We start from the raw sequence: 15,166 nt of genomic DNA on the forward strand, positions 1-15,166 counted from the left end.
TATTCTTGTTCACATATTAGGTAACGTTATTTTAAACCCTTTTACCTTCCCACGCCCTAACTGCAGTTAGGTAACATTTTTTTGTATTAGTTTAAAAACTTAATAGACGTTTTGTAAATATAAATAGATTTTTAGGATGAATTGTGGTATAGAATTAAATTAAACAATATATTGACGTAACACAAAAATGCTTTTTTTATATTTTTTTCGTTACACACATTTTCAAATTATTTACCCGGAAAGAAGTATCAGCAGTTTTTTTAGAATTATATAGATTTTATAATTTTTCATTAGACAATAAGGAAAGATTTTTTAATATATCAGATACTTCGAAAAAAGAATGTCGAATATTTAAAAAATATATGTTTTATTTCACAGGATTTTACAAATTATTAGAAAAATGTTAGGTTTTTCAAAAGATATTTAGGGCTCTTATAATTTAAGAAGAAATGATAAATATATTATGAAATTTCGGAAATGCTTCCAAGGTTTAAAATATTTTAAATCTATGCAAAGCCTTTTGAATTCCTAAAAATATTTTTAAATGAATCAAATTTGTGCTGAAATTTTGAAAAATCATTTAAAATGTAAAAAATGAAGCTCAAAATCTTCCAAAATTTCTTACGAATTTGATGAAAATTATACAAGATTTTCGAATATTTCAGATTGGTCAACAAAAAATCTAAATTAAAATAATATATTTTCCTGCATTTTACAAAATAATAGAAAAAGTTCAAGCCGTTTTAAAATTAAATATCTATACAATGCCTCTTAAATTCTTAAAAATATTTTTATCTGACTGGAATTTTTCTTGAAATTTTGAAAAGTTCTTTTAATTAAGCGCATGTGATACTTTACCTTTAGGTTTTCAGTTTTCCACACATTTTGTTCACAATTATGAATTTGGAAAAAAAAATTAGTGTCCAGACTTTTGCGTTTTTAACGTCTTGCTTATATTTGAAAATTGAACAATATTTTTAAAAAGTACCCTTTCTGGTTAAAAAATTAACTTTTTGGTAGAAAATTCATATTTTTGATTTGGGATTCAATCATTTTGTTCAAAATAACTATTCTATTTTCAGTTGTCAACTCATCTTTTTCAGTTAAATATTTTGTTATTCTATTTTTTATTATAAATTTGTCTTTTTTGATTAAAAATACAACTAATTGGTTTAAAATTTATGTTTTTCGTGAAAATTTTTTTTTTTTTATGTGGAGAATTAATCTTTTCTAGTAAAAATTTAACTATTCGATGATAAAAAATTATTGCGGTTTGCTAAAGATTAAACAATTTGGTTAAAAATTATCCTTTTCGGTGAAAAAAATAAAAAATTTAGTAAAAATTCGTCTTTTTGATTTAGGTTTCATATATTTTGTTGAAAATGTTCCTATTCCATTTTAAATTTAAAAAAACTATTCTTTTTAGTTTAAGATTCATCTTTTTATTTAAAAATTAATCTTTTTACTAAAAATTTAAATCTTCCATTTTTTATTATAAATTTATCTTCTTTAGTTGGTTCATCAACTATTTATTTAAAAGTCAATGTATTTTCTTACAAATTTATATTTTTTATTCGAAAAATAATATTATGGTTAAAAATTTAACTGCTTGGTTAAAAGTTAAAATAATTTGTTGAAACTTAATTTTTTTGGCTGAATTTGAATCTTTTTAATTGAAATTTATTTCCTCTGTTGATAATTGAAATATTTTTTTTCAAATTCATTTTCGTTTTTAGAAAAAAATTAATTTTTGGGATTACAAGTGTAACTAATTCATTTTCTGTCAAAAATTTCTTTGTTTAATTAAAAATACTACAATATTTGGTTGACAATTTTGATTGCTAGGTGAAACATTTATGTTCTTGTTTGAGAATTTAATTTTTTTTAAATTAAGCATTTTAATTAAAAATTATACATAATTATATTATAATTATAAAAACTCTATTTTTATATGAAAATTTCAGTATGTCGGTTATTTTAACTATTTTATTAAAAATGGATGCATATTTTTTTTCTTGTTTTTAGAAAAATCGTTTCTTTTGTAGATAATTAAAATGTATAATAAAGAACTTGCGAAGAATGAAATCTGCATAAAATCAATAATTAATAATCAATAATCAATAATCAATAATCAATAATCAATAATCAATAATCAATAATCAATAATCAATAATCAATAATCAATAATCAATAATCAATAATCAATAATCAATAATCAATAATCAGTAATCAATAATCAATATTCAATAATCAATAATCAATATTCAATAATCAAGAATCATTAATTTTTCAATAATAAATGAAATCATTAAACAAATAATTTCCATCAGAAAATAAAAATCTACAACCAGCTTAATTTAACAACAAAAAACGAATTTTTATCCAATAAGATGAATCCTCAAACAAAATGGTTAATTTTTAACAAAAAAGTTAATAAGCGACTAAACAGTTGAACTTTTAACTTGAAAATTAACAAACTAATTCAAATCAAAAAGCTAATTTTCCATTAACAATATCAATTTTCAACAAAGCAATGTATTAATTAACATTTTAGCAAAAAATATTTTCATTTTAAATAAAAAACAATTATTAGAAAAAAAATTGACCACGAAAATCATTTTTTAACAAAAGAGTTATATTTTCTAGAAAATAATTGAATTTTCAATCAAATAGTAGATTTATTAAAGAAAAAAGATTAAATACGAGAAATTAAGATAATAGTAGAAGTTTCAAACAAAACAAAAGAAAATTAACAACAGGACGTTAATTTTATATATTTGATTTTAGGAGACAGATAAGGTTTAATTAATTTATTTTATTTTACGATGAAAGAAATCTATTTAATTATTAAAATAGAAAAATGAATAAATTATAACCTACGAAGGCGGATTTTCTATCAAAAAAGCGAATTTATAGCAAAATACATAAATTATCAGCCGGAAATAAATTTTCAACAAAGAAGATTAATTTTCAACTACAAAGTGGAATCGGAAAATTTTCAGCTAAAAAAATGATTTTCCAAAAAAAAAAAAACTTTCAACCAAGTTAAGTCGACTATAAAAAAGAATTTTTAGTGCAATAGTTAAATCCAGTTCAATTTTTAAACAAACAGGATGGATTGTCAACCTAGAAGATTAATTTACAACCGAAAAAGAAATAGTAAAATTTTCAGTTTAGAAAATAAATTTTTAATAAAAAAAAACAATTTTTAGCAAAATATCTGAAATTTCAACCAAAAAGATAAATTTTCAACTAAAATGATAAATGTTAAAAAATTTATTTTAAAAGACATAATTATCAATAAGAGAACTGAATATTCCAACGATTATTTGAATGTTCATAAACAAAAATAAATAGTTGAATTTTAAACTAAAAACGATAAAACGTCGAACAAAAGTAAAAAAGTTAAATCTTTAGTCAAATTAATTAATTTGAAACTAAAAATTAAATTTTTTCTTAAGTGAACTAAACTAAAGAGATGAATCTTCAAACACAAAAATGAATTTTCATCAAATTGGTTTAACTTTATATTGTGAGTAGTTAAATTTGATAATAATTTGAAAAATTCAGTATTCAAGAAGAGAGTTCAGCAATCAACTACAGTTGTATTTTTAAACAAAAACTTGAGTTGTTAATTAAAAATATTAATTTTCTACAGAAAAAACGGATTGTATTTGTAAAAAAATATTATATAATAATTCTAAAGTTCAGTCATCACTTTTTCATTAATTATGAAAAATATTTAGAAATATTTAGATTCTATTGAATTTGAAAAGTTTGGATTAATATTAATTTTATATAAGATGGAAAAATTATCTTGTTTGGTTTAAAAACAAATTATTTAGTTAATAAATCAAGTGTTTTTATAAAAATTAGTCTCATTTCGTTTAACAATAATCTTTTTGCTTGAAAATTAAAGTTTTTTATTTGCAAATTTAACTATTTTGCTTAAAACTCGCTTCTTTGTTGTTAAAAAAACAACCATTTGGTAGAAAACTCGTCTCTTTTTGTTGAAAATTAATTTTTTTGATTAAAAATTCTTCTTTTTGGTTGAAAATTTATTTGTTTAGTTAAAAATGTAAAAAAAATGTAAAATTATTATTTTTCTTACAATATTATTCTTCTTGCTTGAAATTGGTTGATAATTCACCGCTTTTGTTCAGAATGATTTTTTTATTATTGAAAATTATTATTTTTAAACTGAATATTTAACTATTTCATTTTTTTTTAATTTATCCTTTTTACCTGAAAATTCATTTCTTCCGTTAAAAATTAAGCTATTTCATTGAAACTTTTTTTTATTTGGAAATTCTTTTGTATCGAAAATTAAATTATTTTATTTTTTATTGAAAATTTAATATTTCAATTCCAAATTCTTACTCTGTTATGAAAATTAATTTTTTTGACTGAATATTCAATCATTCAATTCTTTTAATGTATATTTTTAGTTAAAAATTTATTTCTTGATGTGAAAATCAAACTATTTTGTTTCAGTTTTTTTGTGTGGTTCAAAATTATTATTTAAACTGCAGTTTAAATTATTACATTTTTTTATTGAAAATCTATCTTTTTTAGTGGAAAATTTAACTACATGGTTGAAAATTCATGTATTTTGTTCAAATTCCGTCCTTCTTGGTAGAATATTATGCTTCTTGTTTGAAAATATTTCGAATTTTACCACTCTTGTTGAAATTTTTAAAATAATTCTAACTATATCATTTTTGGTTGAAAATTGAACTATTGAAAATTCGATTTTATTTGGTTAAAAATTACTTTTTGTGAAGAGCAATTTAACTGCTCTAATTTTAGCTGACGTTTTTTTCTTTTTTGGTTCAAAATCCACTTTTTTTATATAAATTGAACTGTATTGTTGGAATTGATTTTTTTTTTATCTAGAAATTTCATTATTCCACTTTTGGTTAAAACTTTTTTTTATATATAAATCTAACAATAATGTTAAAATTTAGTTTTTGAAATTAAAAATGAGGTATTTTATATTAAATTTATCTTTTATTAAATTAAATGCTTTTTTAAATTGACCTACACATTTTTATTTTTTGCTGGAATATCAACTATTTCATTTTTCGTTGAAAATGATTTTTTTTTCAAAGTTATACTATTTTGTTGAAACCTCATTTTTTTAATTGAAAATTCATTTCCATGACTGAAAATTTACATGATTCTAATAGAAAAATCTCCTTTTTTGCTTAAAAATTAATTTTCTTTAATGAAAATTTAACAGTCACATTTTTGGCTAATCTTTTTTCTATTTTTAGTTAATAATTCACTTTTTTTATTGAAATTAAACTATATTGTTGGAAATTCAATTTTATAATTTAAAAATCTCATTATTCCATTTTTGGTTAAAAATTTATTTTTTTAGTTGAAAATCTAATAATTTTGATAAAGTGTCGTTTTCCTTGTAAAAACTTAATCTTCTTGTTTGAAAACTTATATTTTGGACTAAAAATTGAACTATTTCATTTTGAGATCAAAGCTGACCTTTATTAGTTAAAAATTCTTCTAACTCGTATTAAAAATAGCAAATGTTATCAAAACGCGTACTTTGAATTTCCTTTTAAAGCAAAAAATTTATTAAACGAAGTAGTTAAATTTTCAACCAGATAATCAAATTTTTACCGGAAATAAATTAATTTGCTGTGAAGAATAATTTTATAACAACAATAAATTTTCAAACACATATTTAAATTTTAAAATAAAAAGATTAATCATTGAGAAATAAACGGAATTTTTAAAAATAGTTGAATTTTCAAGCAAAGAATAATTTTTCAAATAAAAAAGATCAATTTTTAACGAACAAAAAAAAATTAATTGAATTGTCAACAGAAGAATTATTTTTTATTCAAAAAGATTAATTGTTGAGCATCAAGATTAATTCTCAAGCTGAAGAGACGAATTCTAATACAATACATTAATTTTATCCAATCGCTTCATTTTTTAAACTAAACGTGGCGAATTTTTAACAAAAAATGGACAAGTTAATTTTACATTTAGGAAATTTTAAACGAAAAAGCTGATTTTTATCAAAATAGTTTATTTTAAACAACGTAAACTGTAATAGTTGATGCCTGAACCAAAAAAATATTTTTAATAAAAAGCCGTTAAATAAAACCAAAAAGGTCGATTTTTCAACAAATCGTTAATTTTTCAATTAAAAAATATCAATTTTTAAGAAACAAATAAAAAATAAAAGAGAAATTTTCAACGGATACGACGAAACTTTAACAAAAAATGGACAAGTTAATTTTACATTTAAGAAATTTTAAACGAAAAAGCTGATTTTTATCAAAATAGTTTATTTTAAACAACGTAAACTGTGATAGTGGATGCCTGAACCAAAAAATATTTTTAATAAAAAGCCGTTAAATAAAACCAAAAAGGTCGATTTTTCAACAAATCGTTGATTTTTCAATTAAAAAATATCAATTTTTAAGAAACAAATAAAAAATAAAAGAGAAATTTTCAACGGATACGACGAAACTTTAACAAAAAATGGACAAGTTAATTTTACATTTAAGAAATTTTAAACGAAAAAGCTGATTTTTATCAAAATAGTTTATTTTAAACAACGTAAACTGTAATAGTGGATGCCTGAACCAAAAAATATTTTTAATAAAAAGCCGTTAAATAAAACCAAAAGGTCGATTTTTCAACAAATCGTTAATTTTTCAATTAAAAAATATCAATTTTTAAGAAACAAATAAAAAATAAAAGAGAAATTTCCAACCGATACGACGAAACTTTAATTGATAAAATTTGAATCAAAAACAGTTGAATCCACTAAAAAAAGAGATTTTTCATCAAAACTTCGTTTTTTAATTTCAAAATATTGCTGTTGTTAGTTTTCGCAATGAAAAAAAAAAAAATAGAAAACTTTTGTAAAATTCATAACTGCGTAAGCAAATTGATCAGTAATTAAACTATAAAATTTTTCTCTTCAAACTAAATGACTTATTCTTTTAGTTTATTCTACAAATGAACTATAAACTTTTATTAATAATTCGTACGAAAAAAGGTATTTTCGATTTATTAAATTTAAATTTTCGCAGAACTTTGACCCCAAAAGATGGCGCACTCTGTTAGGCGCTAAGCTCCCGCATTAAAAAATGGAATTGCAATAAAAAATATTTAAAACAATGCTTATATTTCACGTGTTTCAAAATAAAATTATAATGGTGAGGTTACGAGGATGAATAAAAGATTGGATGCATACGAGACGAGAATACAAGATCATTCCAAAGCGCAAGCCTCCTTAAATTATAAAACAAAGATGTTCGTGGGGAAAACATGAACCCTGAAATTATGAAGCGTAAAAGGTGATACATCGAGTGTCGAGGGGAAACCAAGGTCCGACGCAAATCAGTCAGATCTTCTCGTAAATCTCGGAAGTCCCAGGTGGTCCAACTGAAACGACCTTCTCTCAGGATGCTTTTATCTTATACCTTATATTTTTCTTATACTATAGAATAGATGTAGAATACAGACCCTGTGCCCATAAATATTTCACTCTCTGAACCCAAGTCCTCGAGTGGTGTTATTGACTGCACTGGTGCAGTTTGGTCTAGAAAAAATTCTGTCGCTTTAGAAAAATGGAATGATCAACGACCAGGGTTTGTTTCCACACATAGGTGGGGCATTAGAGGAAAGTACCGAGGGCTATATAATACCAGCTAGGAGATTTCTCTAAAACAGTTTAATTTTTCTCTTCGAGTCTAACATCGCCATGAAAATCCAGGTATTTATTTGAAAAAGGTATTCCCCGAGTGGAAATAACCCCATTTGGCACTATTACAAGTCGGGCACTAATCGGGGGCTAGTCGGCTTATTAATTTTGATAAAGTACCTCAGTCGGGGCCTGGTCGGTGGTTGGTCAGGGGCTAGTCGGGCCTTTTTGTTCACTAATTTCCGTGCGGGTAATCTTCAGGCTCTGGTCGGGAGCTAGTGGGGCTCTGGTCGAGTTATTCTTATGTTTGAGTTTTCTCGGAAGGTTTTATCAAATGAGGTCATATCTAAAAAAGCGTAATGATTTTTTTATTCTAAAGCACGAAGAATATATTTAACAATAATTATATACCGCTTTTTAGAAAAAAGATTTATTAATGTTAAATTCGTCTCAAATGTAATGAATAAATCATTATTAAGTTAATAATTTTGTACGAAAATCAACTCTTTATAAAAATAACGATCAAAATCTTCAAAAAGACGTAATCTTATTTTTTTGTAGTATTTTTTAGAAAATTGCTTATTTTTAAATTGATCTGAAAGGTTTGCCATATGTAAATAAAGTCTAATCCTTCAAGTAGTTAAAATTGGAAAGAAAAAAAGTTTTTGATTAATCAGTGAAGAGCAGTATCCTAGTAGTAAAATATTAGACATGGTGCAGTTCAGATTTCGCTACCACCTTCATTTGAGTCTTGTGATTCTGGACTAGTAGCTTTGAAGAAAATCCGCAAGGGCGCGACGTCCCGCCTCTCGCGCAACAGAAATGACGCCTCGAGTGTTTAAGACAGCAGTCCACACGTAAAGAAGCATAATTACCTGGAGCAGAGACTACTGTGACCAACATCGCGGTTCCTTCAGAGCGAAGCTATTGCATTGCTGCCTTCCAGTTGAAGCTTTTTTTTAAAATTAATATTCCACAAATTTTGGGGATATTTAGTTACATAAATTTATGTATTTTTAAGCGTAGGATATTTTCCCCATTAAATCTTGGGTTAATTTGAGCACTTTTAAATATTTCAAAACAGTTTATGGAGATTTCTGTAAATAATAAGTACTTTGACAAACTTTTGGGGGATGTTCCACAAATTTTGGGGAGTTTGGTTAATATTCCACGCAGATGTATTATCATATGACCCCTACTAGTACCAGATCAGGCCCCGACTAGGATAAGTCGGGTCACCTGACTAGCCCTCGACTAATCTACCGTGACGCTACTGGTCGGGGGCTAGTCAGATGACCCGACTAGCCCCCGACTTTAAGTGGGGTCAAATGGTCGGAAACCAGACTAGTTCCCCATTTGAATTTCTACACGGGTCATTACACAAAGGGTTACAATTGATTTGCATCTAAATAAATTCTGAAAAGCTGGCACATTGTGGAATTTCGGAACACTTTCGGAAAAACAAATTTTTGTCAGAAAAACAAAAAGAAAAACGTTTTCTTTCCGTACCGGGATTCGAACCCTGTTGGAACTTTAACATTACAATTCAATAATCTACTCTAGGGATCAGTGTCAGTCATTGACTGCCATGTTGTGGCATTCATTGACTGCCATGAGAGTGTCAGTCATTGGTTGCAATGAGGGTTTCAGTCATTTATATATCTACAGTCCTCTTTACAAAAAATGCTTTCCATGGAAATAAGTACAGCTGGTAGTCAATTAAAATGTAAAATTTTTTGTTTTTTGAAAGTTACAAAAACTGATCCATTGCCTCCGCCTGCTGGACGGACTTAATCGCAACTTTAAATTAGAATTTGACATAAAAAAAAAACATTTGCCTTCATACTGTTTAGAAAACAGAGTCACTGAATCATTTTTTTTAACTTAACAAAAAAATTTTAATTGACTACCAGGTGTACTTATTTCCATGGAAAGTAGTTGTCCTGATAAGCACTGTTGATTACAGTCGAAACTTAATATGTCCTATATACTAAAAGTGTTTCTCAGGCATAATTTAAAATAAAATTGATCTGTTATCAATAAGGAATTATTTTAATTATTATCGTTAAATATAAGTGTCATTCATTGACTTCCATGGTAGTGTCATTCTATGACTGCCATGAGAGTGTCAGTCGTTGAATGCCATGATAGTGTCAGTCGTTGAATGCCATGATAGTGTCAGTATTTGACTGCTGTGATAGTGTCAGTCCTTGACTAAAACGATCATTCAAATCACAAAGCTCACCGAACTTTACAGAATGGCAGCAGTCTTTTTTTACAATTTCAAAAAAAACTTTAATTAATTCAAAAATGGTCAACTTATGTTATCAACCGAATTCCTACTTCACTTCTTAAAAAATGTACTACTTTCTAGGATTAACAGAACCCGTTAAATTTCCAACAATAAACACCACCTAGGATATTACTCTAAAACAATTCAATTTTTCTCCTCCCATGAGAATGTCAGTCATTGACTGCCATGAGAGTGTCTGTCATTGACTGCCATGAGAGTGTCAGTCATTGACTGCTAGGATAATGTCAGTCACAAAGCTCATCGAACTTCATAGAATGGAAGCAGTCTCTTTTCACAATTTAAAAACACTTTAATTATTTCATAAAAGTGGACTTGTGTTTTCAACCGAATTCATATCTTTTTAATTATAAGCTTCGGATATTTTGAAAATAATGAATGTTTTAGAAAATTTAGAATTTCAAGTTGAAGATGGCTTTGGAAACTTTTTTTTGCCTTAAAAAGTTTTCTTTAGATTTAAATAATTCCAACTCACACTTCTAAAAAATTTACTACCTTTTAGGGTTAACATAAATCGCACAATTTTCAACTATAAATATCAGTTAGGTGATTATTCTAAAACAACTCAATATACGCTGCATACAGGGTGACAATTGATCTAATTTTAAAATAATTCTGTAAAGCCGGCACCATTCAGGCATTTTTGAACACTTTTGGATGCAGCTGAGAAAAACAAAATTTATTCAGAAAAAAAATGTTTCCTTCGGTACCGGGACTCGAACCTTGTTGAAACTTTAGAATTATAATTTAATAATCCACCCGAGGCTTAGCGTCAGTCGTTGATTGCCATGATAGTATCAGTCAATAAGTGCCATGAAAGTGTCAGTCAATGACTGCCATGAGAGTGTCAGTCAATGATTGCCATGAGAGTGTCAGTCGTTAACTGCCATGATATTGTCAGTCATTGATTTCCATGAAAGTGTCAGTCGTTGACTGCTGTAATAGTGTCAGTAATTTACTGTTATGACTTTGTCAGTCAGAAAGCTCACTGAATTTTAGAGAATGGCATCAGTCGCTTTTTACAATTAAAAAAAACTTTAATTACTCAAAAATAGTCAACCGAATCGTTGAATTAACAAAAATAGCCAACCAAATTTATATCTTTCTGATTATGAACTTCAGATATTTTAAAAATAATGAATGTTTTAGAAAATTTGAAATTTCAATTTGAAGATGAATTTGGAAACTTTTTTTCACCTTAAATAAGTTTCTTTAGATTTAACTAATTCCTTCTCACACTTATTAAAAAAATTTACTTCCTTCTAGGATTAAAAGAAATCGTTACATTTTTAAAATTTCTTGAAAAATAAAAAAAAAAGGTTTACTTCGGTACCGGAAGTCAAACCCTGCTGGAACCTTAGAAATATAATTTAATAATCTACTCCAGGGCTCAGCGTCAGTTATTGACTGCCATGACAGTGTCAGTCATTGACTGCCTTGATAATACCGGTTTTGACTGACATTATAATGTCAGTCACAAAGCTCACAGAACTTTAAAAAATGGCAGCAATTTCTTTTTACATTAAACAAACTTTAATAAACTGAAAAATAGCCAACTTGTGTTATCAACCGCATTCCTATCTTTCTGATTATGAACTTCAAATATCTTGAAAATAAGGAATGTTTTAGAAAATTTTGGAATTTCAAGTTGAATATAGCTTTGGAGACTTTTTCCACCTTTCAAAAAGTTTTCTTTATATTTAACTAATTCCGACTAACACTTTTAAACAATTTACAACCTTCTATAATTAACAGAAAACTTTAAGTTTCAAACAATAAGTTTTAGGCAAATAGTTGAATTGATGACTAAAAAAAAAACAGTTTTCAAACAAAATAGCTACATTTTTAACCAAAGCGAATAATTTTCAAATAAAATTAAAAACCATCAACCAAAAAATGAATTTAAAAAAACAATTCAATAAAAAAAAACGAATTTTCAACCCAGCAGTAGTTCAACTTTCATGGAATTTGCACCTAAAACAGATATAATTTCAAACAAAAAACAAACAGTTAAATTTTCAGTTGAACTAAATAGTTTAAAAACGCATTTTCAATGAAAGAGCTTAAGTTTCAACCAAAAAAAAAATTAATTAACAAGAAAATCAATTTTATAGTAAAAAAGATGATTTTGCAATAAAATAAAAAAATTTCAACAAAAAGAAAAAAAAATTCAATAAAATAGTACAATTTTCATTTAAAAATTAAAATTTTAACAAGAGTCAAACTTTCAATAAATTAGTTGAATTTTAATTAAAAAAAGAACAATTTTATACCCAAAACAGTCCGGCCACATTTTGTTTGAAAAATTCATTTTTTTATAATAAAAAGCAACGTTTCGTAATAATTTAATTTTCAACAAAAACGAGAATTTTTAACAAAGAAGATTAAGTTGGTATCAAATAGTTGTATTTTTAACTAAAGAAGATAAATTTTCTACTAAAAAAAAAAATTTTTAACAAAATAGTTTAATTTTTTTAAAAAAGTTTATGAAATTATTTTCGCTTTCATCCTTGTAGTTGAAATTCCAATTAAGAAAAATACATTTTCTAGCATACTTCGTTGATTTTTTAATTTAAAAAATAAAATTTTTAAGTAAAAGAGTTTAATTTGAAAATCAAAATGGACTATTTAAATTTTTAACCAAAAAGTTCATCTTTTAAGGAAAACATAAAATTTCAACGAAAAATGGAATATTTAAATTTTGACGGAAAAAATTAATGTTTAAAGAAACATGTAAGAAAATATTAAAATTTGAAACATAAAATGTGAGTCTTCAACTAAGAGTATGAATGCGCAACCAAAAAAAAATAATTTTCAACCAAATAATTGCATTTTGAACCGAAAAATACTAAATTTCTTCTAAAAGGTAAAAGATTCTTTAGTTAAGAAGAACAAATGAATTTAAAAAATTAAAAAAAAAGATTGTTTGAATCAAACAAAACAATTATGTTTACACAATACGATTTCAGGAAAAAAATTGTTTTGTTTGAATTAACTAAACCTTATTTCATTTAAAAAATTAAAATATCTACTTTATAAATATTCAGTAAAATGATTTGCGTGATACGATATATTTCATTTAAATGAAGTACTTGCTTGAATTGAATATATTTGGATCTAAACAAATATTTCTTAATTAAAATTTAATAATATTGATAAGAAAGAATCTTTTTTTATTTATTTAAAACAACAAATGTCTAAAGTAAATAAGAAATTCAGTTAAATGAAACAAAAAAATTATTTGGTTTAAATAATTATTTATTCAAATGAAATTAAAAAATGTAAAATAAACAATTTTATTAAATCAAACATCTGTTTGGCTCCACATTAAAAAAACTATGCTTAATTCAAATCAAATTTATTAAATCCAACAAGCGTTTTGTTTAAATAAATATCTATTTGAATAAAATGAATAAGGTGAAATAAACAATTTAATTAAATCAAACATCTGGTTGGCTCTACATTAAAGAGAATATTTATGTTTATTTCAAATAAAATTGTTCAAATGTAATAAAAATTTGACTAAATAAATATTTATTTAAATTAAATAAATAAAGTTCAATAAACAACTTCATTAAATCAAACATCTGTTTGACTCTATATTGAAGAAAAAATTTGTGTTTAATTCTAATAAAATTGTTCAAATCCAATAAAAATTCTGTTTAAATAAATATTCATTTAAATAAAATGAATAAAGTCAAATTAGCAACTGCATGAAATCAAACATCTATTTGAATCTATATTTAAAAAAATGAGTTAAATTCAATTAAAATTGTTTGAAAGCAACAAACATTTATTAATTTGAATAAATATTTATTGAAATAAAATAATTAAAGTCAAATAATATATTTCTGTTTTAATCACTGCAGTACAATCTAAAAGCTTCTTATCTCATTTCTTTTAGATTTTAACATTGTGGGTGTTTCTTGCATCTGCAAGAGGTGTCATCATCCCATCAGATGGAAGATTTCCTTATGAACCAATTGCACCAGTTGCAGTTGGAACCTTACCAACTTTGGGTTTTCCTGCAACTTTGACAAGACCAGTTGAACCCTTTTCTCGACCAGAATATTCCTATGGATACGATGTCAGTGATCCTATAACTGGTGACTCGAAAAATCAACATGAAACTAGAGATGGGGATGTGGTTAGGGGTGGTTATTCCTTCATCGAGTCGGATGGCAGTCGAAGGATCGTGGACTATTTTTCTGACCCAATCAACGGATTCAATGCAATTGTTCGCAAGGAACCTGCAGTTGCAAAACCAGCTCCAGTTGTTGAACCAAAACCAGCTGCACATGCAGTTGTGAGACCAGCTGCAGTTGCAGTTGTAAGACCAGCTGCACCCGTTTTAGTACAAGGACCAGCGACAGTTGCTCCAGTTATCGAAACAAGACCCGCAGCAGTTGCAGTTGTAAGACCAGCTGCTGTTGCAGTTGTAAGGCCAGCTGCAGTTGCACCAGTTTTTGTACCCAAACCAGCTGCAGTTTATCCAGTTACTGCGCCAAGGCCAGTCGCAGTTGGAAAACCAGCTGCAGTTGCAGTTGTAGCACCTGCAATACGTTTCCCGCCATCTGCAGCAGCATATGCACCTTTTCCTTTTGTTCTTGGACGCCAAGGATATGGATACCCACAAACACCCTTTGGATTTCCATACTATTAGTACAATTTTGAAATGATTTTATTTTTAATTATAAATTTCTCAGTTTCCAAATAATAATGATTAGGTTCTCAATGTGAAAACACAATTTATTTAATTTTTTATCCTCCCTCTATCCTTTTTAAAAAGTTTTAATGTAAACAAATTTAACGAATAAGAAAAAAAATTTAAGTAAAAGATAAATTTTAAAACAAAAAGATTAATTTAATACAAAAAAAAACGAATTTTCAATAAAATTCAAGCATTCTGAAACAAAAAGTTAAATTTTCGACTACAACGGATGCATCTTTAAGCTTAAAGGTTAATTTAAAATAAAAAAAGATGAATTTTCAATAAACTTTAAGATTTCTAAACCCAAAAATAGAATTTTCAATTTAAAAAGTTGAATATTGAAATAAAGAGGTTATTAATTTTCCACCAAAAGACATGAATTTTCAATAAAACTTCAAGTCTTGACACATAAAAAATATTTAACTATAACAGATAAATTTTAAAACAAAAATATTAACTT

The 15,166-nt window shown here is 25.9% G+C and overlaps 1 protein-coding gene across 1 annotated transcript in view; it reads left to right on the plus strand.

Annotated features, from left to right (window-relative positions):
- LOC117170486 overlaps window positions 1–14,702 on the plus strand; it is a 61,492-nt gene extending 46,790 nt beyond the window's left edge. The window contains exons 12-14 of the mRNA XM_033357207.1: window positions 7,498–7,631; window positions 7,714–7,756; window positions 13,900–14,702. Coding sequence (XP_033213098.1) covers window positions 7,498–7,631; window positions 7,714–7,756; window positions 13,900–14,658 — 936 coding nt within the window. The 3' untranslated portion in view covers window positions 14,659–14,702. The remainder of the gene's footprint in view (window positions 1–7,497; window positions 7,632–7,713; window positions 7,757–13,899) is intronic.
- Window positions 14,703–15,166: the final 464 nt, after the last annotated feature.

This window comes from Belonocnema kinseyi, chromosome 4, assembly GCF_010883055.1.
Source record: "Belonocnema kinseyi isolate 2016_QV_RU_SX_M_011 chromosome 4, B_treatae_v1, whole genome shotgun sequence".
Taxonomy (NCBI): Eukaryota; Metazoa; Arthropoda; class Insecta; order Hymenoptera; family Cynipidae; genus Belonocnema; species Belonocnema kinseyi.